The following is a 27,202-nucleotide window of genomic DNA, read 5'->3' on the forward strand; positions in this document are numbered from 1 at the left end:
GCCCTTCCCGTGATGCCCCGCGGCTGACCTCCGACCTCGCCTCCCACCCCTCCCTGCGGCCCTCTTCTCCCCCGGCGCCTGCTGAATTTGCCGCGTTCCGGAGGCTGTGGGGCGTGCCACCGAGGCGCAGCACCCCCCGTAGCGCCTGGGCGGGTGCCGTCCCTTCGTCTTTCCTCCCCGTGGCGGGGCCTGGTGACGGGCCGGGGGCTGCGGCCGCGTCCGGGAGGCGACTCGGTGAGTGAGCCGGCCGCTGACAGGACCGGGCGGCGATGAGGGCGGGCTACGGCTGCGGCGCTTTAGGGCCGGGCGGTGGGCGGCGCGGGGCGGGGCGGGGCGGGGCGGGGCGGCGGGAGGAGCGGGAAGGGGGTGGGGCGTCGGGGCCTCGCGTCCTCCCTCAGCGCCATTTTGTGGCAGCGAGACCCGCAAATAAAGGGGAGCGCCGGGGCTGCGGCGGGAGGAGGAGCGCGGGGGCCGGCGGTAGCGCGGTCTGGCCGCCTGGGCGGTGAGCGGGCAGCGCGGCCTTGGCCTATGTGACTGGGCGGCGCCGGCGCGGCCTCCGTCTGGAGAGGTAGGTGCGGGCCGCCGGCGGGAGCGGCCGCGAGGACCTCCGGGTCCCGAGGGCTGAGGCGCGGCCGACCCGGGTAAGGGGTGGGCAGAGCCCGGAGGGCGACTCGGGGCTCCCGGGCCCGCCGGCCTCCCGTTAGCTGCGCTTTCTTCTCGCCTGCGGGGACACTTCCGCCGCCCCGAGGCCATTTTGCCTTCGGCCTCCGTCCCGGGGGCGAGGCAGGCGCTCCCGCGGGCCGGCGATACCGGGAGGCCGCCCCCTCGGTGTGCGTCGTGTCCCCGCCTCGGTGTCGCCCCCTCCCACCTCTCCGCGGGATCCCGAGGGTTGGCGGCACTAACGAGTTCATTAAGGGAAGGAAAGCCGTGGACCAAATTTCACGTCGCGCAGTAGGTTATTGCTGCAGCTGCGTCCTCCTGTAGACTTCCATTTTTGAATGATTGCATGCATTCTGAGTAAAGAAAAAATTCTGTATTCGAGGTTTTCGTGAAATTTCGGGGTCTCACCTTGGGTCTTTCCAAGGCTGCTGTTTACTCCTGTCGTTCAGTAGCATCTGATGAGGCTAGTCGGCGAAAGAAATTGCAGTCCACCAGGTGGCATGTGATAAAGGATGAAGTTAAATTTGAAGGGTTTGGGTGCGTGCCTTTCGGGAGTTCTTTTAGAGCTTACCTTGTCTTAAACAGGTAGCTATAGCCAGGTAATCAGGATTCTCCTTTCTCACTGGCGGACCTTAAGCAACCTACCTAAATTTCTAAGTCCCAAAGGACGAAAGTAATAATAAAAATGTGTCCCCGGCACTGTTGATGTTTTACTTAGCTTATGTAATTTATAGAACTTAGTAGTATCTAGTTTTCCTGATTCAATTTTGAGTCCTACTTGCTCAAAATATTTTTTGTGTTAGAAATGAGTTGGTATATGCGATACAGAAAATCTGTGGCAGCTCTACGATCTGGAGACGAGAGCTGTAATAATTTGTACAGTACGTTACAGCTTTCAAGGTCCTTTGTGTTCTTGTATGTACGTATGTACTTGTATGTATATAGTATAGAATCCCCTAGAAAATAACCTTTACCTGATATGGTCTTAGCATTTTCATATAACTGTATGTTACCTCGTTCTTGAAAGAAGATTTTGCCGCTAATTAGCAAAACAATATCCAGATAATGTTTGGTTTTATGCTTGTTTTTTAAATGTTTTTTTTTACCTGTTTTCTGATACTCAGATTATCAGAAAAACTTTTCAGTATTCCCATAATAGTATATTCCATTGGATATTAAGCTGGTCCATCAGATTAGAACTCCGAGCTATAAATATTCTCCGGTCTTGACAATGTAGTTGTTGCGTTTTGGTTTAATTGTTTTTAATGCATATTAAACTTTTAATGTTGATATTTTGTTTAAAAAATCATTTGTGTAGCATTTTTATGGCACTTGGATGTTGAGATTTCCAACACTATGTGAGGCAGGCAAAATTTGTATCCTTTTTTTGCTGATTTGGAGACTGCAGCCCAGAGTTAAGTGACTTGCTCAAGATCCATGACTGATAAGAATCAGGAAAAGGTGGTTTTCCAGTTCCTAATTAGTACCCTTTTTACCTACCACAGACCCGATGTTGTATGCTGTCAGATTATTAGTTTCTTGAGTTTAGTTATGATTAGGTTCAGTGAGGTACATGCTTTCTTAAATTGTGTTGGCTGGTGTTCGCCTAAGAGAGAACAGAGTTGCATAACTTCGGGTCATAATGCTAAGAGCCAGGGAAGTACTGGGATCTGGGATGCTAGGCACCTAGCCAACCAAAACTGAACTCTCCATCATTAAATGTTTCTCATTGTTAAGGCATTAAGAGTACATGGTGGTTCTGAGATCTGAATTTAAGAGGTTATCCCTGAATTAATCCATAGGAATAACTGAAACCTTTACATAATTAAAAAAAAAAATTTTAATGTTCTTATTTATTTTTGAAGGAGAGAGAGACAGAGCATGAGCGGGGGAGGAGCAGAGAGAGAGGGAGACACAGAACTCGAAGCAGGCCCCAGGCTCTAAGGTGTAGGCACTGAGCAGATGTGGGGCTTGAACTCACGAACTGTAAGATCATGACCTGATCTGACGCTCAACCGACTGAGGCGCCCCCTATTTTGCTTTTTTTATATTCTTAGATTAGTTAAGCTTAATAATTATTGATGGGAGAGTGGGAGAATAATCCATCTTAATCAGTTACCAGCTTTTGAGAGGTGTGGCATTTGGGGTCCTAACCCCCAATTTATTAATAGCTGTTTTGACCAGAGCTAATCACCAGATGACTCAATCATTTTCATCATCTAGAAGATGGGGACTAACTTTGATTTTGGAAAGTTTTGATTATTAAGCATGTGACTCATAGCACTTAATATTATATTCATTTCCGCCCCCCCCACCCCCCCAAGATTCTGAATTTAAATCTAGGTATTTCAATCATTCATTTTTCTGATACAAAAGTAGATGGTTCTAAGAACCTGGAATAAACATTGTCTTTATGAATCTAGAATTGATTTTAGATGGCTATTGTGCTTGTCAGTTGAAATTTAAAAGTTGCCTAAGGCAATAATAATTTTCTTACTACATTCATGTAATATGAAAGACAAATTTGAGAACCAAGTTCTATTTTGACTAAATAGTTAAATATTGATGCTTTTAAATTTAAATATGTTCTAATTTGCCTTTTCCCTTTTTTTTTTTTTTTTTTTTGCTTTTGACTCTTGTGGCATATTATGGATTCTCAAGGAAAGAGTGACATTTCAACAGCTACAAATCAGGGAGGGATTTCTTTCAAAATGCTTGTACTTTGAATTCCCAAGCCACATACATATCCTATAACGTGTGGAATGACCTGTGACTCTGAGAATCGACATGAAATGCAAACCTTTATACAAAAACTACATTTATTTCTGATGTATATCACAAATTTACATATTTAGTTTTATAAAGAGAATACATATTCGTTAAGCTGTGTGTAATGAAAATTGCCCACCATCAAACTTTTTAGAAAGAAAGAGAACATAAACCAATGTTAAAAATTTTAACAGCTTGCTGTTTAGAATTCTAAAGATTGGAGATCACCAAGCATTCTGCAGTGGGGCTTAGAAACAAAGACGGGAGTATGTCTTGATAGTTATCCTCAACCTGTGAATTCTCCTTTCAGTTTCTTCAAGAGGTAGCGACTGAAAGTTTTTATTTTTTTGATGGGGAGAAGGAAACTAATAATTGCTTATTTTGTGCTGGTCACCATGCTAAAGATTAGTGTTTATCTTTAGAAGTAGCTGAATAGTTTTGAGCCTTGGTGGTGGTAATCCTTTTTGGGTTGGGCAAAATGGGCTCAGAAGTTCTGTTGTTTTTTTTTTTTTTTATTTTCAAAGTTTGTCACTCTCTTAGATAAAAGCAGGGTTAGAATTTCATGTGTTTCCCAGTCCTTTAAATGCCCTTTAAAAACAGTTTAGCTTATTCATTGCTAATTAAGTGTCTAATTTTATTTTAATGGAATAATCCGAATACGTATTAAAAGAATGAACCAATCTGGGGGAAAATGTCATGTTATAGAAGCATTTACTAGTTTATAAACTGGAATTTATGTTTAATAACAGCCATAATGCTTAAATTTTACAACTAAAATTCTGAGTAGCTGTGGTGCCCATTTAGCAATATTGTGGATTACCTATCCACAGTGATAAATCTAGCAGTTGTTTTTTTTTTAATTTTTTTTTTCAACGTTTATTTATTTTTGGGACAGAGAGAGACAAAGCATGAACCGGGGAGGGTCAGAGAGAGAGGGAGACACAGAATTGGAAACAGGCTCCAGGCTCTGAGCCATCAGCCCAGAGCCCGACGCGGGGCTCGAACTCACGGACCGCGAGATCGTGACCTGGCTGAAGTCGGACGCTTAACCGACTGCCCCACCCAGGCGCCCCTAGCAGTTTTGAAACTGTCACTCATAGCAATGTTATCACAGTATCTGTTATATTAGGTTCCATATTTATTCTCAAGATTTTTACTGTAGGTCATCTTGGTTTTTTGGTGGGGGGGCGGAAATTAGATTGGCTTATTCACTTTTATGATTTCATTGGTAATTGAAGCAAATTCATTTGTTCATACTTCCATTCAGCATGTTTGCATGTCTCCGGTGTACTGTGCCATCAGCAGTGAATAAAACAATTCTAATGGATCTTATTTTATAATTGGGAGAAACAGATAAGTATGCAAAATATCAGCTTATGATAAGAACTATGAAGAAACATAAAGCCTGATGTGAGGGGATAGTAGGGATCAGTGCACTATTTTGAGTGAGTTGGGTGCCTTTAGAAGTAGTGACTTGCAGAGGCACATGTATACTAGTTAAAAGTGGCTAGAAGTTCAGAGGGCCGGAATTGTCTCGTAGGTTTTTTTAAATATTTATTTATTTTGAGAGAGAGAATCCCAATTGGAATCTGCTCTGTCAGCTTGGAACCCAACAAGGGGCTTGAACTCAAGAACCTTGAGATCATACCTGAGCCGGAAGCAAGAGTCATACACCTAACCAACTGACCCACCCAGGTGCCCTTCATCAGTTTTTAAAAGTTATTTAGTTTATTGACATTTACCTGTTATATTTAACTCAAATGGGAAATTCTAAGGAAATGCCACGCTTGCTTTCTGGGTTCCAGTAGGTTGCAGTCTAGTAGAGTGAGTACACTTTGAACATACAAGTAGACCTCTGAGGACAAACATGGTGAAGGTTTGTTTCCCAGATGATTGGAATCACTGGTATCACGTTAGGAGAGTCACTAAGCAGCTGTCTGTTACTTCCAGCAGAGAGTATACACTGGGCAACAAGAGGCCTAAAGTAAACAGGGACCCATTTAAAGGGAGAAAAAAAAGAAAGAAAAATATACAGATTTTATATCGTAGAAATAATGGTCATGTCTTCATAGGTTTTGGTCAGCGACTTGGTCAGTTTCTTAGTTCAGAAACAGATAACCTCAGATTTTTGCCTTCTGCCCCCAATGATAAAATTATTAAAGAAGGAAGAATTAAGCCAGCAATATATAATATCAACTTACGGGTTTTTTTTTTTTTTTCTAAAATGTACTGATTTCTTTAACACTGATTTCTCTAGTCTGAAAATGAGGTTTTAATGGCAGCATATGATTAGAATGTCTGATTTACACAGTTGGGATTGTATGTAACATAAAAAGTGATATTGGAAGATTATCTCCTTTTGAGGACTCTCAAATAGTAAGAAGTCAAGTAGCTTTTAAAAATTCAGTTTTAGGGGCACCTGGGTGGCTCAGTCAGTTAAACATCCTACTCTTGATTTTGGCTCAGGTCAACATCTCACTGAGTTTGAGTACCACGTGTGTATGTGGGTGCCCATGCTCTCTCAAAATAAATAAATAATTCAGTTTTAAGTTATAAATTCTTTGGTTAATTTTTTTATTGAGGTATAATTGATGTATCTTTAGCTTCAGATGTACAATATAATGGTTCGATATTGGTATATATTGTGAAATGCTCACTATAGTAAGCCTAGTTACCATCTGTTACCACAGTTAGAAAGTTTTATTTCCTTGTGAAGACTTTCAAGATTTATTCTATTAGCAACTTTCAAACATGCAGTACAGTATTGCTAATTATAGTTACCATGCTGTGTGTTACATCATTGCAACTTATTTCCCTTTGGCTGAATGTTTAATAGTTGGGATTTGTAATAAGTGTGGGTAAGTAAATATAAAGGAAGTTTAAAATATAAGGGGAAGATTCATGACAGTGCTGTTGGAAATAAAACTTAGGAATGAATTTAAATTTGCTTGTGTCCTTATTTGAACAATAGGAGGTATCAGAAAGTGTTTTCAATAAGCATAATAAAGTTACTGAGAGTAGTTCTTGTATATAACCTGTCTTTTGCAACTGGGTTCAGTAAATTTTGTATACGTTTATAAAAAGCTAACTTGACATAAATTCTGTGGCATAAAATTAAGTAGTTTGGGAATATTTTTATTAAGGTGTAGTATATAATGTATATAAATATTCATTGTACAGTGGTGAATTGTCACGATGATGACAGATTCTACTTTACTATAGCAACCTAATGCTGTAAAAGGAAAGACTTAGCAACTGGTACTACCCTTCCTATTCTTGCGGAAGATGTCTGGGATACTGCCTGAGGTCAATATCTGAGTTTAGTACAAAGCTATTGCTTCTGTAAGGTTTCTCTTTCTCATAGGACAGTTGTAAGAATGCATTGAGAGTTACATTTCTGGTCAATCCTTCATGGGAACATCAAAAGGAATGATCAGGTTTTTTTTACAAAGGAATTCCTAAAAAACCTAAAGACAGTAGTAACAAAAGATGTTAACAAAGGAGAAGATGGGTGTGGAGTAAACTGGAGCCCTGTGATATCTTTGTAACTTTTTTGTAAATCTAAAATTTAAAAGGTTTTTAGGGGCACCGGTTAACTCATGGTTTGTGAGTTCAAGTCCCGTGTCAGGCTCTGTGCTGACAGCTCAGAGCCTGGAGCCTGCTTCAGATTCTGTGTCTCCCTCTCTCTCCACCCCTCCCCCGCTCAGGCACACGCTGTCTCTCTCTTTCTGTCTCTCAAAAATAAATAAGCATTTAAAAAAAAAAACTATGAAATAAAAAGTTTTTAAATAAATAACGTAGTGATTAACTAAGTTCCCTAATTGGTTTAGAAAAGCCAGTATATTTTGTTCCTACCTTAACTGGGAGAAAATCAATCGAACCTCTGCTCTCTGCCTCTTTTTCCTAGGATTCAAGATGACCAACGAGGAACCTCTTCCCAAAAAGGTGTGTTTTTTTTTTCAGCAGTTTTTTAAGCACTTTGTGTTTGGGGGGGGGGGGGTGGTTAATAGAATTAAAGGGACTGTCCTTATTTGCTTATTGTTCATTCTTTTGCCTTATAACACTAATAGCATTGTGGGTGTATAATGTGTTAGACATAATCTTATAGGGAGTGTATTTTTAGAATATTTTGAGTTTTTAAAAGATTTTTATCTCCATGGTCTACTCTTAATCTTTGTTTTACAAGTAATTCCATCTACATGACTGTAAGTGTCAAAAAAGATTCCTTCACAAGTTCTTATAAGTTGCTTATTTTTTTTTTCCTACTTTTTAAATCCCTTTGGTTGTGTGGTAAAACCACTTCTGTGTTTTTCAAGAAAAGGTTACAGCTAGTTCTTAGATCCTCCCTTTTCTCTGAAGTTTGTTTTCTAGTCTTATTTTCTCCTTGTCCTATATCCCTAACTTAATTAAATTTAGTCAGTCACAGAATTACAAAATAACAGTTTCCTAAAAGTAATTTATAATTCAAATGGGAAAGCAGGGTATGTACATATTAAGCAGTGAGTATTTAAGTGAACACTTAAGGTGGTATTATGGGAATTCGTCTTTAGTTTTGAAGTTAAATTATTCATGAAATAAAGAATTGTAATGTGTTTTAATAATCAGAATTGTGTGCTTTTTGTTAGACTTTTAATGTATTTTGGTACAGTGATTTTCCCTTTTCCTTTTGATGATAGTACTATTATACTGGTTAGTGTTGCAATTTGAAGCAAGTTTCTTAAAAAGGAAACTAATAAAGCATTAATTTCATACTAAAGTAGGAGAGGTGTCTCACCTGTATAGTCTTCATTTGGTATAGAGAAAACACACAATGTTTCTCAATTTACAAAGCAGTTTCAGCTAGTTGGTATATTGTGCTCATTTTTTTTTTTTAACTTTTTATTTTGAAACAATTACTGATTCATAGGAAGTTGCAAAGAAATGTACAGGAAGGTTCTGTGTGCTCTTCACCCAGCCTCCTTCAGGGTTAATTTTGCATAACTATCAGAATCTTGTATAACAATATGAAAACCAGGAACTTGGCATTGGCACAATCCACAGAGCTTGTGTGTGTGTGTGTAGCTCTGTGCAGTTTCTTCGTGGGTAATTAAGTGTAACCATCACCACAATGAAAATAGTCAACCGAACCATTACTAATAAGCCTCCATTTTGCCACTCCTCCATAGCCCCATCCATCCTTTCCCTCTCCATCCCAAAGCCCTAGCAACCACTAATCGGTTCTCTATTTTAGTAATTCTGCTGTTTCACAAATGTTACACCAAAGAAATTATGCAGTATGTATGTCTTTTGGGACTTTTTTTTCCCACTCAGTAAAATTTTCTGGAGGTTTGTCCCAAGTTGATCCATAGACTGTTTCTTTCTTAACGGTAAATACAGTATTCCAAGGGTTTGGATATATTGTAATTTGACCTGTTGAAGGAAGTTTGGGGCTATTACAAATAAAGTTGTGAACATTCATATACAAATTTCTGTATGAAAATAAATTTATTTCTCACCAGCAATGTATGACACCCAGTATTTGGTGTTACTACTGTTCTTTAAAGCCAGTCTAATCAATGTGTAGTGATAGCTCATTGGAGTTGTGATTTGCATTTCCTTAAGAATGATGCTTATATTAAAGATAAGTAGTTCACTTTTGAAAAACTTCTTTTCAATAAAGTAAGATTTAAAAAAACAATATATGTTGAGCCATTTAAGTCTCAGGCTCTGGAAATGTTTCATCTCAGTACAGAGCTCCTTTTAGGAGGGGTACTGTGTGATTTTAGTAATAAGGGTAATGCTAATAACAGAAATGAGGGATTAAAATGTTACGATCCTGTTTAAATAAAAAAATGTGAAGAATATAAGAACTAGTAGTATTCAGTATTTAAAAGTTTTAGGAATTGGGTTTCTGGGTGGCTAAGTTGGTTAAGCGTCCAACTCTTGATGTCGACATCTCATGGTTCCTGAAATGGAGCCCCGTGTTGGGCTCTGCGCTCACAGCGTGGAGCCTGCTTGGGATTCCTTCTCTTCCTCTTTCTACCCTTCCCCTTCTCAGGCATGTGTGCATGCGCGTTCTCTCTCTCTCTCTCTCTCTCTCTCTCTCTCTCTGTCTCTCTCTCTGTCTCTTTCTCTCAAATAAAAATAAACTTTGGAAAAAAAAATTTTAGGAAAAGCAGTCAGTTCATGTTTTAAATCTCTTTATATAGGTTCGACTGAGTGAAACAGACTTCAAAGTTATGGCACGAGATGAGTTAATTCTAAGGTAAAAAAATTTTTTTAACCAAAAATATAAAGCACTTTCTATAGAACATACTGTGATTCTATCCTGTAATTATCTTCAAGTTAGACTTTTCTTTTTAACGTTAATGCATCCTCAAATCACTTAATGTACTGTCGAACATAATATGGTCTGTTCATTGTGTAAACATTGAAGGAAGTATAACACTTCATAGAACTAAAGTACTAGCTTGGGTAGCTTCTAGACTAATAGGTAACTTGAGGTTTTCTTGAGGGAAGATACTCAGAATTTTAACTGAAAGCATTTGTACTCCATGTGTATAACTTGGCTATGGGGAATAACCCTGCTTTCAGAAGGCTTTTAGTTTAACAAGTATATAGACTTGTTTTGATGTTATTTTTTCCTTTTCTGTTCAACATGTGAAAAAGTTGTAGTCCTGAAGGATGACAAGTCTAGTTATGGAAGACATATATCATTTGCTGATAGGCAAAGTTACTCTTTCTCAGAACTGACTTTGGTCAGCTCATTTAACTATATCCATTTTCTCATCTGCAGGTTAAAGGAGTTGAATTAAATTATTTTTAAAGGTTACTTTAAGCTCTGAATTTCTATGGTTATTCTGTAAATGTCTTTGGAAAGCAGATTGTCAAGAACAGCATTAAGGGTTTGTTTTTTTTTAATGTAAAATATGATCAACACTGGTTTTGTGTTGTGTAACTTAAATGTGTTCTTTTTGCATTTTATTACTTTGGTAAGTTTTTTACATGATAGTTTTTAGAACAAAGATTTTTCAGGGCACCTTTGCCAAGGTCATTGAACTTTTTTCTCTAGAACTTTCCAAGTGATTTTTACTTGAATAAGTAAATTAATTGGCTGGAAGTAGGGGAGGGAAAAAAGGTGTTTTATAAGATGGGCAGGCACAGATGACATGTTCCATTGTTAACTAGAATCTGATAATTTCCCACCTCCTTCAGCTACTCTATTGTAGACAAGCTTTTTATCTTCTTCGTGCAGAGGACAGTTTTTCCATTGCATACATTTATTTTCCTGCACATGAAATTTAAATCCATAGTATTCTAAAACACTCTTAATCCTCCTGCTGAGGTAGTCCCTTGTTTGTGATAATACTGCCATTCACATGTTGATACTCTCTCTCTATATTTGGTTGGTGTGTGCAGTCTTTTTCTTGATTCATCTGTAGGGGGAGAAATCAGTACTATGATCTTAATAAAACTCATGGTAGCAATTTTTTATATTAAGTTACCTTTAAGGTTTTAAGTCATGTGCAGTTTATATTCTTGAGGTCAGTTTAACTTCTCTTTCTTCAGGGAATTCTCACATACGACTTTTAAGTGAGTTTTTGTCCTCATTAATTCTCCTGGTGATTTTAAATCAAGTTCTGCTTATTTAACTGTTCTGTGTTTTTTCTGTCATCTCGATAAGGATGTTTTTGGCTGAGCTTTTATATTTTTCTGTTCCTCTAAAATAGTTGTTAATGTGGCTTCCACAAAAGATGTTTATTCATCTCCAAACATTGAGTGAAACTCCTGTTTGTGTCCTAGGTTGTAGGGCCCGTAAGAATAAGCATGCCTTTGACTGAACAGTAGTATGAACAGTAAAAGGTGAATTTGCTTGGTATCCTGGAATTTTTTTTGTTCATTGTGTTGTAATGTTAATATCTCGTAGCAAAGTTTTCAGAAATTTTTGAGGTTTTGTAGAAAGATTTTCTAAAATCAAGGGTACAGTTGACCCTTGAACAACACAGGTTTGAACTGTGTGGGTCCATTTACGTGCAGATTTTATACAGTACAATACTTGAAATGTATTTTGTTTTCTTAATATTCCCTTTTTCTAGGAAAATTTTCTGGCTTTATTATAAGAATATAGTATATAATACATACACAAAATACATGTTATTCAAGTGTGTATGTTACTGGTGTAAGGTTTCTTGTCAACAGTAGGCTATTAGTAGTTAAGCTTTTTTGGAAAGTCCAGAGTTATACATGGATTTTTTGAGCATGCAGGATTTCTCCTCCCTAAACTCCACCCCACATGGGTCAGAGGTCAACTAAATTTTGAATAGCTGTAACTGAAGAGCAGCTTGAAAATATAGCTCTTCAGAAGAGCAGAATAGTAGACATTTGGGGCAGGTTACTTTTTGTTGCGTAAGCATAAGTCTGGGGACCTTGTTTATCAGCAATAATAGCCAAGCTAACATAGCTTGTATTTTGAAGGTAGAGGAATATAGCAAGGAAGAAAGGTTTCCTCATATTCTCATAGCGTATGGCATTTATGCAGATTGTTTCTGCCAATTAGATACGCTTTAAAGAATAGTTCTGAGAGAGAGTATATTCTCTCCCCCCTTTTTTATGGGCAAAAATAAACGGAGTCACGTGATAATTTTCAGAAAAGAGCTAAGATAACCTAGAGTCCCTTATAAGTGGGCACATTTCTTAGGTGCCATTTGTTTGAGGTGGACAGCATATCTGAAAGCGAGTTGTTTACTCCGCTTCCTTAATCCAGGCATGTGCTGAGCATCAGTGACAGCGTCCTGTAAGGCCCATGAACTGACCTGGAGGAGCACACTTAGTATATTCTCAGCAGAGAACACTTTGTTCTGTGTTTCCTTTTGCCTAGTTCCTATAAGTTGAGAAGGAATAATGAAGTGACTAACTTTATTATTGGTTAAAAATCATGTAGTGAAATTCTTGGCATTACTTAAATTTATAAGTTTATAAATTTATAAATTTAGTAAAAGCGATATCAATGTAACTAATATGTGAATTTATTTTTGTGCTAGATGGAAACAATATGAAGCATACGTCCAAGCTTTGGAGGGCAAATACACAGATCTTAATTGTAAGTTTTTAAGTTTCCTGAAGATTACATGAATATCTCCTTTTAGATTTTTGTTAAGGAAAATTTTTGTTGCAGGATAATTGGTTTTACTAAGCAACTGTAATTTTTGTTTAATGTTTATTTTTGTGAGAGAGACAGCACGAGTTGGGGAGGAGCAGAGAGAGAGGGAGACACAGAATCTGAAGCAGGCTCTGGGCTCTGAGCTGTCAGAGCTCTCAACCTAGAGCCCGACATGGGGCTTGAACTCAGGAGCATTGAGATCATGACCTGAGCCAAAGTTGGACACTTAACTGACTGAGCCACCCAGGCGCCCCAGCAATTGTAATTTTTATTCAAGCATTTCGTTCCAGAATTCTGTCCAAGCATTCACTGTATTGCTGCTGCAAAATAGGTGAATGAGCCGTGATCTCTTTTCTTTAATTCCCTTCGTGTGCAGTTCTTGGGAAAGACCGACATCTAATAATCATATGATAGCGAGACTGTTTTAGTAGAATTACATACAAGTGTCTGAGAGCATAGATGGGGGAACTCAACAACTACTTGAACTTTCCTTGATGTGCCCCTCATTGCTTCCACAGAAGAATTGGAAGTGAAACATGAGTTATTAGTCTTAGAAAGGAAGTACATAGAAGCACACACAATAAACTTGTAAGAGCTTCAAGTGTAACAATAGATATATTTACAGATTTTCAAAACCTGCTGAAAAATAATACCAACAAAGTTTATTAGTTTCAAGCCATTTTAGTTTTTGTCACTTGTCACTGAGTTAAGAGTAACATACTATTTGTGAACATAAAAAACGATACAGGGGCACCTGGGGGCCTCTGTCGGTTAAGCGTCCAACTTTTGATTTCAGCTCAGGTCGTGATCTCCTGGTTTGTGAGATCTGTGCTGTGAACATGGAGCCCACTTGGGATTCTCCCTCTCTCTGCTCCTTCTCTGTTCCTACATGCACTCTCAGTCTACCCCCCCCCCCTTCTTTCTCACACAACACACACACACACACACACACACACACACACACACACACACACAGTAAATAAACTTTTTTAAAAAGGGTCAATATAATATAGGGACACCTGGGTGGCTCATTCGGTTGAGTGTCCCAACACAGCCTGCTTGGGATTCTCTGTTTCCCTCTCTGTCCCTGCCCTGTTTGTGTGTGTGTGTGTGTGCGCGCGCGCGCTCGCTCTCTCAAAAATTGAAAAGGGCGGAGGGGGACAATATAGTTTTTCAAGTCCAGAAAGCTTAATAACCTGAAGTTTCAGTTACTATATGACTATATTATAATCCACACACATTAGCATTATGAGAGCTTAAAGTAATAATCGTGCAGTTTTTGGCATATTTACATTGAATAGGTTAAAAACAATATAGTCAGGACTTTGTCAGTGTGTTACAGTATAGACGGATGCAAATAATGAAGCTTCCCATGTTCTGGGAGATGGATTGGACAAGAATAAATGTAATCCCATGTAGGATGAGGTGGCTGTGGGCCACTCTAACACCACTGCCTCCTGAAAGAGCACTCGTGATCAAGAACACATAAGGATAGAAACTAAAGACTAGATGAATTTTTTTGCCTTTGTTTTTTTTTTCTTGACAGAGGCAGTTGGAACTTTATTTGGGTAGGTCAGGTTGATCTTGAAATTATATGTCCTAATGTTTGGGGATTTTTTTTTTTTTTTTTTCTAATCATCAGCTAATGACGTAACTGGGTTAAGAGAGTCTGAAGAAAAACTAAAGCAACAACAGCAAGAGTCTGCCCGCAGGGAAAACATCCTAGTAATGCGACTGGCTACCAAGGAGCAAGAGATGCAAGAGTGTACTGTGAGTATTTCAAGTGGTTTAAGTCTTTTGGCGAAATTGGGTTTCAGTCTGCATTATGACATGTATTCATAGTTAGCGAATTTTATATACTTGCTCGTAAGTATAAATGCACATTTTGTTGAGATAGATCAGCTTCATGCTATAAATATGCAAATTGTAAAATCTTGGGCGATCACCCTGTTGTCGGATTTGAAGTTTTTTTCAATGGCCAGGAAGTTCAAAGTTTTCAGTTATTTTCCATGATACAATAATCAGCATATCGATTCAGATGTTTTTTAGTAGGTTGGTATCTGAGAGTATAAGGAGCATTTGCTCCTTTCTAAGCAAGCTGTTTCTCCTCTGCTCTCTTTACCTCTCTGTGCATAAAAAAACTTCTTCCTGGTATCAGCAACCTCTGCCATGTCTGCTTTTAATTGTTAATAGCTTTCATTTGTACACAGATCTGAAATCCATTGACATGTTTGATCATTTAGGTCTGGTTGGATTTAGGTTCAATTTTACGGTGTCTTCAGTAGTCCCAGTTATTCCTTTTTATTTAGTGTTTGTATATATGTTATGTAAAATAGAGGTAGCTCTATCCATGTTGTTACTAATTTTAAAAATCTGAAATTTCTTAAAATTTTATGTATTTAAAGTAATCTATCTTTACACCCGATGTGGGGCTCAAACTCATGACCCTGAGATCAAGTTGCATGTTCTTCCAACTGCCAGACAGGCAGCCTGAAAATCTGAAATTTTCTTGAATTCTTTTGTGTAATCTCCATTGGTCTGATACATTGTTTATTAAATCTAATGCAAAAGATAATATTCTGGTCACTGGAGACTCTGATCATAAATGGGACACAGTCCTATTCGTAGTTGTTTTCTCACTAATGAAATGTTTTTCAGGGTTCAGTCACAGTCCTTTTACTTCCTATAAAGTTTGTTTTCTCAGTAATCACACACTTTCACTTTCTATATTTTCATCTCTTGACCACCCCCCACCTTTGGCTGTATTTTTTACCTGGACACTTGGTTTCAAGAAGTCTCACCAATAGTTTGAATATAATTTTCTTTTCTTCTCTCTTTTTTTTTTTTGCTTGTTTTTGTTTGTTTTTTTTTTTTTTTATTTTTTTTTTTTAACGTTTACTTATTTTTGAGACAGAGACAGAGCATGAATGGGGGAGGGCCAGAGAGAGGGAGACACAGAATCTGAAACAGGCTCCAGGCTCTGAGCTGTCAGCACAGAGCCCGACGCAGGGCTCGAACTCACGGACCGCGAGATCATGACCTGAGCCAAAGTCAGACGCTTAACTAACTGACTGAGCCACCCAGGCGCCCCAATGCTTGTTTATTTTTGAGAGAGACAGAGCAGAGCGCAAGTCAGTGGGGAGGAGCAGAGAGAGTGGGAGAGGGAGGCATAGAATCCAAAGCAGGCTGCAGGCTCTGAGCTGTCAGCACAGAGCCCAACGCGGGGCTCGAACCCACGAACCGTGAGATCATGACCTGAGCCAAAGTCAGGCGCTCAACTGACTGAGCCAGCCTCCCAGGCACCCCTAATTTTCTTTCTTTATAGGTAACACCCCAATCTCAAAACTCTTAAGTTCTTTTCTCCTTTTTTTGATACTAAGGATTCTAGATTCTACCTAGTTTTGGGTCAGTTTGCATGGCACTGTGCCAGATGCTTATACATGCAATGGAAGAATCTTATCTGCAAGATACAAACTGCTGGTAGAGTGTGATTGGAGGGTGCCAGTGCTAATATCTCCTAGCACCAGTGTGTCTTGAATTCTTTCTTGAGCCCTACTCTTGACATCCTAGTTCATGTGCCTTTTTTTAACGATGGTTAGATGACATGAAATAGGTGGCAGTGCCTTAACCATATGTGTTGTCATGCCCGAGGGCCTCTTCCATCCTTGTCAAGTGAGTGCTCCTTTCGTACAACACCTAGGTCACATACTTCTTACTGCTTGCCTAGACAGTATATACAGTTGACTCCTATTGTTCTCCAGCTGTGCTATGGCACAGACAGTTTTGGTAACATCATGCCTGATCAGAGCCTTTTGTGATGCTCATTTACCCTTTTGTCTTCTCATCCTAGGTTTTTAAGGTTATTTCAACTAGAATCTAACCATTTCCAGTCATACTTTTTTTTTAATAGTTTTCCCCTTCACATGTCAGCTGAACCAGCTCGTTTTCAGTTAGTTACAGAGTAAGATTTTGCAGAAAGGGTGGTAGGAACAAAAACATAAGGAAAGGACAAGATTATCTATGGCAGATGAGGGCAGTTCACGTTGTAAACCTAAATAGTAACTATGTCCATCTCGGAGAGGCATGTTTTCTTAGGGATCACAGTGGGTGATATGTGCTGTATGACATGCTTTGTTCCTGTTCAGTTATCTTAACAACTGGTCTTATGTTAAATAAGCAGCTGCACTTTTTTGTTTAAAATGAGTGACTTTGGGGCGCCTGGGTGGCGCAGTCGGTTAAGCGTCCGACTTCAGCCAGGTCACGATCTCACGGTCCGGGAGTTCGAGCCCCGCGTCGGGCTCTGGGCTGATGATGGTTCAGAGCCTGGAGCCTGTTTCCGATTCTGTGTCTCCCTCTCTCTCTGCCCCTCCCCTGTTCATGCTCTGTCTCTCTCTGTCCCAAAAATAAATAAACGTTGAAAAAAAAATTAAAAAAAAATAAAATAAAATAAAATGAGTGACTTTAAGGAGCACCTGGGTGGCTCAGTTGGTTGAGCATACAACTTTGGCTCAGGTCATGATCTCGCAGTTCGGGAGATCGAGCCCAGCATAGGGCTCGAGCTGCTGCAGCGCAGAGCCCACTTTGGATCCTCTGTGTTTCCCCCCCACCCCTGTCCCTCTCCCACTCATGCTCGCTCGCTCTCAAAAATAAAATGTTTTTTAAAAAATGAGTAGCTTTTGGGGCGCCTGGGTGGCTCAGTCGGTTGGGCATCCAACTTCGGCTCAGGTCGTGATCTTATGGCTCGTGAGTTTAAGCCCCGTGTTGGGCTCTGTGCTGACAGCCTGGAGCCTGCTTCAGATTCTGTGTCTCCTTCTCTGCCCCTCCCCTGCTCGTGCTGTGTCTCTCTCTCTCCCTCTCTCTCAAAAATAAACAAACATTGAAAAAAAATTTTTTTTAATGAGTAACTTTAAGAAATCTCCTTACGCTAAATAAAAAAATTACCTCCGTTTGCTCAGTGAAATAGTAAATATATTTCCAATCCACATAGCATATTTGTACTTTCTGCTAAATTTTGGTAGAAATTAGCAGCTTATAAATTGTTTACTTTAATCCTATTTTAAGTGTTAGTGTGCAGCAGGATCTTGAACCAAAACTACTTTGGGTGTGAAGAAAGTGATGCATTTAATGCTAATAAACTGTATTTCATATTTTAGAAATGTAATGTTAGTGTGCTAGTAATAGTACAACTGGAGTCGAAATTGAAGGTTTCATATGTAAGTAGAAGGGTTCTGGTGTGGTGGAAAAAGCCCCAGACTGGGAGTCAGGAGGCTTGAGAACTAGATTCTAGTCTCCATTCTGGCACTGAACTGTGTATCCGTGGACATTTGCCTTATTTAATTTCCAAAATGAGCAGTTTGGATTTGGTCAGTCACCTTCCACCTATATAATTCTGTGATTCATATCTACTCAGAAGGAAAAAAATGAATATATACTTTATTTTCACTTGAGCTATTTATAAAGCTGTAATACCACCTCATATAAGCACGGTGTATTTTTAAATTTGGAAATACAAATGTGTATTTTAAGTTATAATCTTGTACTTGGTATATTTTTAGGAGACCTATACATAGAATAATTTCCATAGATACAAATAAACTACTGTACTCTTAGATAATATTTTAAACTTGGCAATTTTCTAGGGGTGTCAATATTTTTAGTAAATATAACTGATTTTTTGTATCCTTTGGTTGCGAAGTAAGATACAGCCTCTTTAAAGATTCCAAATATGGAAATGCAATTGTAGCCTTAATTCCTACATGGATAACCTTAAAAAGTTGTTTACAATTTATACTTTTTCTAGAGGATGTTAAGATTAAAGGAGGAAGGATTTAATAAATTGGTAAATTCTGTGAACAAAAGGGGTTTTACGCCACCTTCTTGTGTATATTTTCTTTGATTTGGTAGTAATTGTTTCTTTTACTTTGTACAGACTCAAATCCAGTACCTCAAGCAAGTCCAGCAGCCTAGCGTTGCCCAACTGAGATCAACAATGGTAGACCCAGCGATCAACTTGTTTTTCCTAAAAATGAAAGGTGAACTGGAACAGACTAAAGACAAACTGGAACAAGCCCAAAATGAACTGAGTGCCTGGAAGTTTACGCCTGATAGGTAAACAAATCATACTCCCCAGTCAAGACTTCCCTGACAGTCCCACTGCGAGAAAGCTGTGGTGGGACAGCCAAGTACTCGTTTCCACACCAAGACTCAGACTTTTTGAGCCAAAAAAAGCCACATTCTTACACTATCCAGCTTGTAATGGTTAATGTAAAACTTACCAGATGAACCTTGTGTTTCAGCTTTTTTCTCTTCCCCCTCCCCTTGCTTCAGAGGCCTGATGGCGTCGGACTATTCCGAAGAAGTGGCCACCTCCGAAAAATTCCCCTTCTAGAACATGTAGACACTTGAGAAATGTTTCTGTTTGAAGAAAATAGAGGGAGAAACAGAAGTCTTAAGTCTGTGGCACACTGTGTCTTCAGACAGTTTGGAGGAATGAAAACCTAGAGATTTAAAATCATGAATTGAACATGTAAAATTCCAGTAAAATGTAAAAATGGAATATGCATCGCTCTTAACCTTGAGCATAGTGACTTAGAGACACTGTATATCAGTTTTGCCAATAAGACTGTGGACTTCGTGATTGTTGTTGAACTTCTGGGTCAAAACTCAAATGAGGTGAATTTTGCCTTTAAAGAGCTTCATTTGCTAAGGAACCAACTTAATAGTCGTGAGAGAATCAAATAATAGATGTCAGTACAAGTAGTTCATAACCGTTTAGTTTGGGGCTCTATATTACTTGATTGAGCCTTAAATCAATGTGGGTTTAATCAATGGTTTGTTCTTTGAATTCTTGCTAATGCTGTAGATAATCTTATTGAGGACTGTACAAACATAAAGGTGTGGTATCAAACTTCAGGTTGAAACTGTTTGAAGCATTATGAACATTCATTTCACTACTAGATTGTATAAGGATATTGGCTGTGATGAGACTCACCGCGTTATTTTTTCAGTAGTGAAATTAAATCCCCATTCCATTCAACAGGCACATGTTGAAAGAGTATTGTCGTTGGTGTTAATGGGGGAATGTGTTTCCTTCATTGTATTTGGGGCCTTTTGTATTGCACTCTTGATATTAAATTAAATGTGCCTTGAAGTAGTTGGTTTTTTTTTTCTTTTTTCTTTCTTTTTTTTTTTTTTTTTTTTTTTAAGTTCAAGGAATACTATGATGATTTTGTTGTACTTTTAACATTTTGATTTTGGGGGGCTGTGGAGAGCAGATTGATTTTGGAAAAATTGTTGCCATGCTCTTCAAAGTGAAGGAAAAGGCTCTGTGTCACGTTTTTAAAGACCTCCTTTTTTCCAGCTGGTATCATAAAAGACAAGGAGACTTGACACTTGGTACTTTTTGACACCTTGTCCCGGGTATCGCAGTAGAAATTCATGTGGGACAGCTTCACAGGGTGCCTGCCAGAAGATTGGGGAAATAATGTATTGAACTGTGGGCTGGCCTGAGTGAGACATTTTGTGAATTGAAAAAAAGGTATAGTGGTCATTTCTAGCAAATTCATTTGATCATTTAGATAAATGAGGCATTATTTCTTCATGCTTCCATCCAATCCTGGAGGTGAATTTTTTTCGTCAGATCATTCTCTAAGTCACCAATGAGAATTTTCACTTGGTGATAATGGAGTCTAAGATGAGTGGAAGATAAATGTTCCAGATTGTCCCAACGCTTAAGTGCAGTTTTAACAAGGGTGACTTAAGTTCTCTCTTAACCATTCAAATCAATTGTAAGTATCTTATATGTTTGTGCTTTAGGGAACTGATTGTGGGGCAGAGGGTGGGTTGAAGAAGTGGTTTGTGTGATTTTATGGCAAGAAAATCCGCTTCTAAAATTCTCACTATTTGTGGGGTTGGAGGGTAAGTAAACAAAAATGTGCCGCATTAAGGCATTTGTATATATTTTATGCCATTTAAGATCACAGTTGAAATGGCCTACGTACTTTTAGTAGGTCAAGAAATAATTCATAAAATGTATTATTAACATGTACTCAAATTTTATTAGCTAGCATCCTTCTTTACTGCTTAGGTAAGAGTCATTGTGAGGTCTGTGGGGGTTTTTCTCTGTGGGGTTAAAAATATTTTTTTTAATAAGATAATACATGCTCATGTATAAAATTGGAACAGCATGAAGAAAGGTGGAGACAAAAAATGAGAGTCCCTTCTGGATGTGACCTTGCCATTCCCCATTGTGTTCTCCAGGAACAGTAACCACTGTTAAATTTCTTGGGTATCATCAAGATCGTTTCTGTGCACATACAGTCATTTTATATACATTGATTTTAAACAAATGTGAACGTACATACACGATTGCAGCTTGGTGTCCCCCTCCCCCTAACACACACACACAGTTTATCCCTTGCACGTTTTTTTTCATTCTTTTATTAGATTACTTCATTTTTAATGGGTACATAATATTTCCATTGTATTAATAAATCATAATTTATTTTAATCACCTGTAAGTGAATTTTTGTTCTGTAAAGAATAGGGTATAAATGGTACTATAAATACATCATTAACTTGAAACAGTGCTTATTAATCAGTGCTGTGTCTGGAGTAATTCAAATAGAATGGGTTATGGGTCCCCCCACCCCATTTTCCTATTCTGTTTTAATTTTGAAAGAGAAAGATTCTCTAAATTATCTTCTTTGCTTTAGTTGAAATACTTCATACATGTAACAGTGCATATATTTTAGAGTATTTAAGAGAGGTATATTTCAGTTATTTTGACAGTTCTGTTTTGCATTTAATCATTTAGGCAATTGTGTGTACATGTCTCAGATACCCTGGCCCCCTTCCTTGTGATCATAAAGCAATGTATAGTGTCTGTTCTTTTTTATAAATCTTTCTCTCAAGACTGTTTCCTTTCATATTTTCTTTGGGATTATTTGATTTTTAGGAATGGGTTATGGGGCAGGGCGGGGGGTGTAATTAAAGAAAATTATTCCAAAGACAGTTATTGGTAATTGAACTCTTACCATTTTGAAGGATGTAATGAACACAATATAAATCTCACATGACATGGTAAAATGGTAAAGTGTTTTAAGACTTGTTTCAGTAATCACTAATTTTAGAAGTGATAGGATTATCTTAGAACAGGCATTTATTAAAAGGTATGACCATAAAGGAAGCATTTTTTCTATTAGAATTTGTGGTACTTTATACGAGGTTAAGTCAGGTCACAAGTTAATGTATTGGTTTTACCAGTATTTTTTTCCTAATCTTTATTAAATTCACATAGGATTTTCAGGTTAGTTGGAAAACACTGAAGCTATAGACTTTGTAAGAAAACAAACTTGGGAGTGCGGGCAGGGCGTGGGAGGAGCACGCTGCCTGACCAGTGGTTGCCCGTCTTTTAACTCCTCACTGGATTTCTAAACTCTTGTTCAGTGGAAGCCAAAGTCGGAGGGTACTGATGGGAAATGAGGGGGAGTCTGGAGCTACAGTAGCAACGAGCAAGAACACCAGCTAATAGAGTTACCATAGAGAGAATAAAACCCTTAGCAAGTGCTTTCACCTGAGGCTGCTCCGAGCAGCAGTAACCCAGGTTTCACTGTACCACAGAGAAAGTTAATTTACGAACTTTTGCTTAAATTACCCCTGAATTAGGGTAGAGTATGTACAATAGATAAAAAACACTAGAACGCTGAGTCAAAGAATGAGAATCACTTACAAAATGCTCTCATAACTTTTTAAATATTTTGGGGACAGTACGAGGAGGGTGCAGAGAGGGGAGGGGACAGAGGATCTGAAGTGGGCTCCTGTGCTAACAGCACAGAGCCCGATGAGGGGCTCAAAGTTCCGAACCATGAAGGCATGACCTGAGCTGAAACCGCAAGTCGGCCGCCTAACCAATTGAGCCACCCAGGCACTCCACAAAATGCTCTCATTTAAAGAGTCTGAAGGCTTATATAATAGGATATGATGCATTGTGAAGTAATGTATCAGGCAAGTGAAAGCCCCACTAAAGGAAGGAAAGGACAGGAAATGTCAGCAAAACTTTTTTTAACCCATTAAGTCTTTCTGAACTTAACGCCATCACAAGAATACCAGACCATCCCTGTGGAGCATGCGACTCTTGATCATGGGGTCATGAGTTCAAGCCTACTTGGGTGTAGGTGTAGAGCCTACTTAGTTTAAAAAAAAAAAAAAGTTAAAAATATCAGACTGTCCTTATTCAAGTGTCAGGTAATATCACAATTATGTATTTAAATCAGATCCCTTTAGAGGGGATCGTTTCTATTATTGAGGCTAAAGAAAAGCTGTAAAGTTTTATTGAAGACTTATTAAGGCGTTTGATTGCATTTTTGCAGTTGCTGTGTATGTGTGTGTAGTCTTTATGGAGTGTTGCACTGGGCCTTGGTAACTAATTTGTGGAAAGTTTGGTACCCCTAATTTGGCAGATATTTACATCAATGTTATTTGTGATAAGTAATCCCAATCTTCGTTTTCTGTTCTAAACCTATTAAACATGAATAAAATCTTAACCACATATCAATATTAAATTTTTTTAAATTTATGTTTACAGTCGAAGATAGCTCAGAAGTATATAATAAAGAAGTTAAATGAAGATTAGTGAATGGAAATAGTCTTAACGGGTTTTTTTTAAACGGCTCCTTAAAAACAGTTACTGAATATGCCTCACTTACTGCAGTAAACCGTCTTGTGAGAACAGCTTATTAAGAGGCATCCTCATCAAATGCTGTTTTAGCAAGAATAAATATACTCTGCTTATGATACTGCCTTTACCTTTTCAAGAACTTTACTGTTCCAAGCTAAGTACCTTAGTGTTTTCTTAATACTGATACATCTGAGATGTGTGTTAATTAACTGGTTTGTTTCTATTACAAATGATAAATTGGGATGAAAATAGATACCAGAATTAATTATTAGTGTAATAGAAGATGTGGCCATTTGGGTACTTTTTGTTTAGGGTTTATTTTTGCTGCTGTATTGGCAAAATACTGAAATGCAGAAGATGGACGTGTTCCAGAAGAGAAGATGGTAATTATAGGGAGGCATCTGCTGTGACAGTTACATTCTGTACGTGTTACATCTATTGCTGTAATAATTGCAAGTAAACAAGGTTGTAGAAACTTGTCTTCATTTTGTGATGGATGGCTCTTTCCTTTGCAGCCAAACAGGCAAAAAGTTAATGGCGAAGTGTCGAATGCTTATCCAGGAGAATCAAGAACTTGGAAGGCAGCTGTCCCAGGGACGTATTGCACAACTTGAAGCAGAGTTGGCTTTACAGAAGAAATATAGTGAGGAGCTTAAAAGCAGTCAGGATGGTAAGGGGATTTTTGAAAAGTTTGGTTAAATTTGCACTGGCTTTAAAAAACTTGCCAGGCATGAATATTATAGATTAGATTCTGTATGTGCTAATCTCTGCCAGTAGTTCTATAAAATTACAAATGAAACATTCCTAGCTGGGGCACCTGGTTGGCTCTGTTGGTGAAGCATCCGACTCTTGGTTTCAGCTCAGGTCATGATCTCCAGGTTTGTGAGTTCAGGCTCACAACCTCACAGCATTGGGCTCCTTGCTGACAGGAAGGAGACTGCTTAGAGTTCTCTCTGCTCCTCCCCCGCTCACTTGTTCTCTCTCTAAATAAACTTAAAAAAAAAATTTCTAGTTGAGTAGCAAAGCCATTTTAATTTTAGCGGTCCCCCTCCTCCTAATTGTTTATTGTGCAAATTTCGAGAAGTATTTGGTTTTGGAGGGGTGGAATTTGGTGAAACATAAGGCTGTACGTAGACAAATTTAAAGTCAGTGTTTTTAAAAGGGGGTTATCTCCATTTAACCAATTTCTCTGTAAGTGTAAATCTTGGAGGTATTTGGCTATTTCCAGTGGTCTAAATATAAAGAATTGATTGTACCTGTTAAGGTCCTGTTTAGTGAATAAGATGTAACTTTTTTTGGAAAGAGAATGAGCATGAGCTCTGGAGGGGCAGAGAGGAGAGAGAGAATGAATAAGAATCTTAAGTAGTCTCCACGCCCAACTTGAGCCTGATGTGGGACTCAGTCTGCTGACGATGAGATCATGACCTGAGCCGAAATCAAGAGCCAGACACTTAAGCGAGTCACCCAGGTGCTGCTAAACATGTAATGTAATACTTAAATTTGCTAAAGGTAAACTTAATTCAGTCTCTGTCTCTGCCCGCCTCCCCCACACCTTTTTTTTTTTTTTTTTTTTTTTTTTTTTTGGCAAGTGTTGCTGCATCTGTTCTGTTTCTCTTCTCTTTGAGGAAGGATGAATAGTACCTGAAATATCTCACCAATGAAAACTAAATTGAGAATTAGTATATTTGACAGTTAATCATGAAGATCAGTAGTCAGTGTAGTATCTTTTAAAGTATCTTTTCATAGTGATAGTTGTTAGCTCTTACTGTTCGTAAACATAGAAAATAGATTTCAGTATAGTAGTGAAGGACTTTTTCCTCTCCCAAGGCTTTTTAGGATTTAATGGACATGTGTATTTTATCAGTTTTCAAGAGTTGTTTTCTCTGATTTTTTTTGGATGTGGGACAGTCCTTTGTTACAGCATAGGCCTCTTTGGAGTGTTAGAGTAGAGGACCCACTGTTTCCTAGGGCTGAACCTGCTGTGGAGCTGAGACAGACACTGATTAGGAGGAATAAGGAGTAAGGGGACTGGCCATGTGGGCCCAGAGGTAAACCCATGTGGAGTGGATTTTGTGGGCTATTATGAGTTGTATATGGCTAGATGGCTTGGGTCAGTTGGAACTTGGTTGCTTTATAGATATTTTAAGCAAGTCTCCCCCACCCCTACTTCCACCCCAAACAAACTCATTCTTGAATGACTATTTTTAAATTCTAAGCAAAAGCTTGAAATAGTTTGTGAGTTTTAGACTTGTATTTGTTCACTTAAACATTTATTGACTGCCTAGCTTTGTGGCAGGCGCTAAGCAATATTTTAAAATCTGTTTTCAGAGATATTAAAGTAGGTTTGACTCTCCTTTGCACAGAACTGAATGACTTCATCATTCAACTTGACGAAGAAGTCGAGGGTATGCAGAGCACCATTCTAGTTCTTCAGCAACAGCTGAAAGAGACGCGTCAGCAGTTGGCTCAGTACCAACAACAGCAGTCTCAGGCTCCAGCCCCAAGTACCAGCAGGACTACACCTTCCGAGCCTGGAGGACAGGTGGAGGCCACAGGTAAAGACTGCAGCCGGCTGGCCAACGGACCAAGTAATGGCAGTTCCTCCCGGCAGAGGACGTCTGGGTCTGGATTTCACAGGGAGGGGGACACAGCCGAAGATGACTTTCCTTCTTCTCCAGGGAATGGGAATAAGGCCTCCAACAGCTCAGAGGAGAGAACTGGCAGAGGAGGTGGTAGTTACGTAAATCAACTCAGTGCGGGGTATGAAAGTGTAGACTCTCCCACGGGCAGTGAAAACTCTCTCACACACCACTCAAATGACACAGACTCCAATCCTGACCCTCAAGAGGAGAAAACAGTGAGTGGGAAAGGTAACCGAACTACGGGTTCCCGCCACGTTCAGAATGGCTTGGACTCAAGTGTAAATGTACAGGGTTCAGTTTTGTAATATTTTTTCCAACAAATTTTTATACAGTGTCATTTAATTTGGGAGAGGATACTGTCCGGAAAATTAACGCATACTTTTGTCACAATTTGCCTTTTTTTTGTGGGTGTGGTGTTTTTTTTTTCTTTTCCTCCCCGCCCCTCCCCCCCTTTGCTTCAATACCTCTGCCACTTTGGAAATTGTAACAGTTAATTACCTTGAATGTTGCTAAAAGGACATTTTGTGTAGGGTCAAGTTATTTTTATATGAGTTAATGTGAAGTTGTAAATGGAAATCTTTCCCTAAAGTATAACACAATGATGTCTGTATAAATCTGTGTCTATCCTAGAACCTGTGCTGTGTACGGGCATTCTTCCTCATGCTGTTATTATACTTCTGCACCATTCAGACTTGTTAGAGTAGATGTGGGTTTATGACTGCCAAGTTTGCCCAGTACAGTAGTTTTTCACTAAAAGCTGGACTTGCTGATGGAGTCCTAGAGTAGTTTCAGTGTTAGATACAGTTTTTTCCACCTTACATCTGTGCATTTTCTCTTTAGGTGACTGAATGTTTAAGAAATTTGTGTGCATAGTTACTCAGTTTTTATGAACTGTTGTATCCTGTTAATGCATATTGCTCTGTGACTCCAGTATATCTTACCTGTACTGACCAAACCTAAATAAAGATTTTTATTGTAACCGCTTGCATTAGTTTTTTTTATTTGCGTGTGTGTTTTTAGCATTTATTTTCATTGAATTGCTGAAGTTCTACTCCTAATTCTTCAACATACCACAAAAGTGAAACTTCAGTTCATGCATTGATTTTGATTGTGCACTTAATTTTTAAAAAATGTATTCTTTGGGGTGCTTGGCTGACAGTTGCTGGAGCATGTGACTCCTAGATCTCAGGGTTGTGTGTTTGAGCCCCACACTGGGTATAGATTTTACTTAAATAAAATCTTTAAAAAAATAATATGCATTGTTTTGCAAGATAAACGTGGAATTTAGGACTGTAAATGTTTTTTTCTGACTTG

The 27,202-nt window shown here is 38.8% G+C and overlaps 1 protein-coding gene and 1 pseudogene across 3 annotated transcripts; one reads left to right on the plus strand and one right to left on the minus strand.

Annotated features, from left to right (window-relative positions):
• On the plus strand, positions 1–26,867 carry WTAP (WT1 associated protein). 3 transcript variants are annotated; one of them, XM_023254549.2, is made up of 8 exons: positions 1–234; positions 7,337–7,374; positions 9,618–9,673; positions 12,450–12,508; positions 14,211–14,338; positions 18,498–18,676; positions 23,762–23,916; positions 25,610–26,867. In XM_023254549.2, the coding sequence occupies exons 2-8, from the start codon at positions 7,345–7,347 to the stop codon at positions 26,191–26,193; spliced, it is 1,191 nt and encodes a 396-aa protein (XP_023110317.1). In that variant the 5' UTR covers positions 1–234; positions 7,337–7,344; the 3' UTR covers positions 26,194–26,867. The 3 variants fall into 3 exon arrangements, with proteins under 3 accessions (XP_023110317.1, XP_023110316.1, XP_023110319.1); XM_023254548.2 differs by lacking the exon at positions 1–234 and adding an exon at positions 389–568; XM_023254551.2 differs by lacking the exons at positions 1–234; positions 23,762–23,916; positions 25,610–26,867 and adding exons at positions 389–568; positions 18,896–19,721.
• Positions 16,152–16,264, minus strand: LOC111560712 (annotated as a pseudogene).
• Positions 26,868–27,202: the final 335 nt, after the last annotated feature.

The sequence above is a fragment of the Felis catus genome, chromosome B2, assembly GCF_018350175.1.
Source record: "Felis catus isolate Fca126 chromosome B2, F.catus_Fca126_mat1.0, whole genome shotgun sequence".
NCBI classification, from domain to species: domain Eukaryota; kingdom Metazoa; phylum Chordata; class Mammalia; order Carnivora; family Felidae; genus Felis; species Felis catus.